Source organism: Octopus bimaculoides, chromosome 1 (genome assembly GCF_001194135.2).
Source record: "Octopus bimaculoides isolate UCB-OBI-ISO-001 chromosome 1, ASM119413v2, whole genome shotgun sequence".
Taxonomy (NCBI): domain Eukaryota; kingdom Metazoa; phylum Mollusca; class Cephalopoda; order Octopoda; family Octopodidae; genus Octopus; species Octopus bimaculoides.
The window spans coordinates 96,117,073-96,122,028 of NC_068981.1; the positions used below are offsets into that span (position 1 = coordinate 96,117,073).

The following is a 4,956-nucleotide window of genomic DNA, read 5'->3' on the forward strand; positions in this document are numbered from 1 at the left end:
CAACCACCTAGTTCCCGGTTCAGTCCCTCAGCATGACACCTTGGAGAAGTGTCTCTTACTATATTCTCATGCTGACCAAAGCCTTCTGAGTGGATTGAGTACATGGAAACTGAAAGAAGCCTGTTGTGTATATATATATTCTTTTTTGTTTCAATCGTTTGACTGCGGCCATGTTGGAGCACCACCTTTAGTCGAACAAATCGACCCCAGGACTTATTCTTTGTAAGCGTAACACTTATTCTATTGGTCTATTTTGTCGAACCGCTAAGTTTCAGGGACGTAAAGGCACCAATATCAGTTGTCAAGCGATGGTTGGGGGTACAAACACAGACACACAAACATATACATATATATATATATGACATGCTTCTTTCAGTTTCCGTCTACCAAATCCACTCACAAGGCTTTGGTCAGCCCGAGGCTATAGTAGAAGACACTTGCCCAAAGTGCCATGTAGTAGGACTGAACCCAGGACCATGTGGTTGGTAAGCAAGCTACTTACCACACAGCCATTCCTATTTATGTGTGTGTGTGTATGTCTTTATGTCTGTGTCTGTCCCCTACGACTGCTTGACAACCAGCGTTGGAGTGTTTACGTCCCCGTAACCCGGAAGTTCGGTAAAAGAGATTGATAGAATAAGTACCATGCTTAAATATAAAACAATAAGTACTGGAGTCGATTCATTCAACTAAAAAATTCTCCTAGGTGTTACCCCAGCATGACCATAGTCTAATGACTAAAACAAGTAATAGATAACAAATAAAAGATATGTATGTATGTATGGATGGATAGATGGATGGATGCATGCCTTTGTGTTTGTCTCCACCACTATTTGATAACCGGTGTTGGTTTTTCTACGTCCCTGTAACTAACGACTCGTTCCACTAAAAACCCTTTAAGTCCGTACCCTAACATGGCCGCAATCTAATGACTGAAACAAATTTAAAAAAAATTTTAATAATTATAATACTGTGTATTGGACAATATTCTTTAATGTGTTCCTTTTTTTTTTTTTTTTTTTTTTCAGACGTTATATTTTGCTCTGAGAGTGATTTGGCTTCTATTTCTAACAGGTCTAGTGACTACATGGAGGCCACTTCCTACGTGTCTCATTTGTGCATAGATGCTCGATATTAAGATTTCAAAGGATGGCTGCTGAAGTTTTAAAATATCTCAGAGTGGGCGCGGTTAGAGTAAAGGGAGGTAACTTGTTTCATTCTATAGAGACAGAAATTACATTGTTGATAACTATGTTACTAGGGAGTTGTGGTAGTGTTGAACAAAATAAAGACAATGTGTGACTGTTGACAGCTTTACAGCTATCTATAATGTGAAAAGAAAAAGAAGACGTATGTGTGAACCAAATATTTTTCACTGCCGTTCCATATCCGTGCCTTAAAGATGAATGAAGATATAAATGTGGATTCCGATCTTTGTGATCGCTTCCGATACCAAAATCGTCAACTCGACAACTTAACGGCAAACGAGTACCTCGCATTCAAGAAAAATTACGAAGAAAATTTTAAAGAGCAACACCCAGTTGATGGTGCTGAAGATGGCTATAAACTTTCAACCGATGGAGAAATATATGAACACAAAAAATACGCACAGAACGACGTGACTACTTCCACTGATATATCATCGGAATATTTTGCTAAAGAAAATGGCAATGTGACCAACAAGACAAAAAATGAAATCTCCCCACAAAAGCCACAAGAAAATGAAATATCGCCTCTTCCCTACAATCGAAGACTGTTTACATCCTGTTTGTCTTTATTGACTTTAATATCTTTATTATCTCGTCTTTACAAGATAGAGGAACCACCTCATGTTTGTTGGGACGAAACTCATTTCGGTAAAATGGCCAGCTGGTATATTCAGAGAACGTTTTTCTTTGATGTACACCCACCTTTAGGTAAGATGCTCATTGCTTTCTCTGGTTTGCTCACCGGTTACGATGGTAATTTTCCTTTTGCTAAACCAGGTGACGAGTATGAAGACACACAATATGTTGGCATGAGAATTTTCTGTGCTCTCCTCGGGACTGCTATAATCCCAATCAGTTTCTTAATTGTTTGGGAACTTACGAAATCCATTATAGCATCATTTCTAGCAGGTCTTATAATTCTGGCTGACACTGGAATCCTCACGTTATCCCGGCACATTTTACTGGATCCCATACTCTTGTTTTTTATTATGATGTCTACATATAGTATTCTTAAATTTGTATCACTGCGACAGAAGTCTTTTACATTAGAATGGTGGTTCTGGTTATCTACCACAGGGATGTTCCTTGCATTTTCCATTGGGGTCAAATTCGTTGGATTATTTGTTATTTTACTTGCGGGCTACACAACTGCCAAAGATTTATGGGACATTCTTGGCGACACATCCATACCGCTCTTTTTATTCCTCCGTCACTTCATCGCTCGATCACTGTGTTTAATCATTTTACCAATATTTATCTACATGCTTATATTTTGTGTACATTTTAAAATTCTTCATAAAAGTGGCAATGGAGATGGTTTCTACAGTTCTGCATTTCAATCTCAGCTTATTGGCAATAAACTTTACAATGTCAGCATGCCAGAGAATGTAGCCTATGGAAGTGTAATTTCTCTGAAACAAAAGAGAGCTGGTGGTGCTTACTTGCATTCCCATCACCACCTTTATCCAGAGGAACATCCTCCTCGACAGCAACAAGTTACTACCTACAGCCACAAAGATGAGAATAACTTGTGGAAAATTAAATATCCAGATAGAGAAGCACCATTTTCAACATCACCTCAGATTCTGAAAAATGGAGATCTGATTCGGCTGGAACATGTAATAACTCGTCGGAACCTACACAGTCACCAAGAAGTAGCTCCCATTACACAGAGACATTATCAAGTGACAGGTTATGGTCAGGATGGTGTAGGCGATGGTAATGATATGTGGATTGTTGAAATTGTTGGAGTATCTGATAGGAATTCTGTACAGACTGTACGCAGTAAAGTCCGTTTAATACATTACTATATGCGATGTGCTCTTCAGTCCCATGATATGAGATTGCCGAAATGGGGCTGGGAACAGCTTGAAGTCACTTGCAACCCTAATATCAAAGATCCCAAAACTTTGTGGAGTGTAGAAGAAGTGTGGGATTCACGGTTGCCTAATGTTAGTTTTGAGGTATACTCTCCTAATTTCCTAGAGAAATTTATTGAGAGCCATGTTGTTATGACTCAAGGCAACAGTGGCCTAAAACCAAGTGAAGGTGAACTGACGTCCAGACCCTGGCAGTGGCCCATTGACTACAGAGGGCAAACATTTTCTGGTAAAGATCATCGAATATATTTATTAGGTAATCCAGTGGTTTTCTGGGGAAATATTGCTGTCTTTGTGCTATTTCTCATCATTTATATTGTATATGTAATCCGGCACCAGCGAGATCCCACATATCAGGAGAAATTAATTAGTTTTAACCAGAGGACATTTAATTCCTGTTGGTGGTTGATTCTTGGTTGGGCCTTACATTATTTTCCATTCTGGGGTATGAGTCGTGTTCTATATTTCCATCATTATTTCCCAGCATTCCTATTCAATGCCATGTTCACTGCTATCATGCTTGATTATCTCATCACACATTTTACCATAAGTTTCCCTGAACATTTAGCAACAACTTTCTACCACTGGTCACTAGGATTGGTAATTTCATGCCTTGGATTCAGCTTCTATTTATTTGCCCCACTTGCTTATGGTATGTCTGGTCCAGAGGCTGCTGATGAATCAAGTAAAATGCATAAGTTAAAATGGCTGAATTCCTGGGAAATCTAATACATACAGAGATGTCTAGCTGTTATTTCCTTATGCAAACTACTGAGCTTTCTGAATACCTTAATTTAAGACCATTATATTCAATTACTTCATTAGTTTTGTAATTCCATTTCTATTACACACATGTGCTGAACAAATTACTAATTATGTTAAGTTCCTTCAACATAAAATGTTCTTCCTTAGTGGATATATTTAACTTAGTATGCTCTTAGAAATTTACACTTGTATGGCTTTAACAATTTTTCAACAAAATTTATAATTTCTAATTCTAATTTGGCAGCAATACTTTTTATCTTAAGCATACAAAATATTGTAATTTTTTGATAATTTATTCTTTCATTTATTTCTTTAATTTACTCAACCAATTTTTTTAATTACCTAAATGTATTTTCACCAATTGTTTTATTGTACACACACACACACACATCCATCCATGTATACACACATGCTATATATGTGTGTGTGTGTACTTTCATAGTCTTCTATGTCACATCTAGTCACTGTTCTTCCTATGTCACAGCCCTTGTTTCACTTGTACATGCACAGCATTTTTGGACCACATGTATTTTGTTCCCATGCTATTTATTTTGAGGCCAGATGTCCAACTCTGTTTGCATGATCTATAGCTTATCTGAGGTTTCCGTGATGGGCACTTTGTCACTATGGATTAGAGGTGATTAGTAACTCACCACTGATGTTGATGCCACCTTTCTGACCACTAATTACCATATCAAGATGTGAAAACCTTTGAAGAGATGGCATTTCCCTGTTTGGTTACTTTCCTGATTGGAACTCTTATGAGTGAGGATAGAAGATCTGTATTAGTGGTACATCCTGAATTCACTTCCCTGAGAAGTTTGATTTGTTGAGTGTTGATCCCTTGCATCTCCAGAGACTTCAGCACATCATTCACTTTGATGCTACGCATCAAAGTGAAGGAAGTGCTATATATATATATATATTTATATATATATATATATATATATATATTTATTTATTTATTTGGATGAGAATTTAGCTGAGCAGTTCAGTAACTGAGAGTTATGATAGTGTTTCAGTTTATATAGTATTTTTTTATTTTTATTTTGTTTGGATGTATGTATGTGAAATGGTAGCAAACTGAGCTTACAACTATATTC

The 4,956-nt window shown here is 37.2% G+C and overlaps 1 protein-coding gene across 2 annotated transcripts in view; it reads left to right on the forward strand.

Annotated features, from left to right (window-relative positions):
- Positions 1-1,141: 1,141 nt before the first annotated feature.
- Positions 1,142-4,956, forward strand: part of LOC106876023 (protein O-mannosyl-transferase 2) — a 15,062-nt gene continuing 11,247 nt past the window's right edge. Inside the window, exon 1 of one of the 2 annotated variants that reach the window (XM_014924398.2) lies at positions 1,142-3,317. In XM_014924398.2, the coding sequence (XP_014779884.1) occupies positions 1,403-3,317 (1,915 nt within the window). In that variant the 5' untranslated portion in view covers positions 1,142-1,402. Of the gene's footprint in view, positions 4,805-4,956 lie in introns of those variants that run through there. The other variant, XM_014924397.2, reaches the window with a different exon arrangement.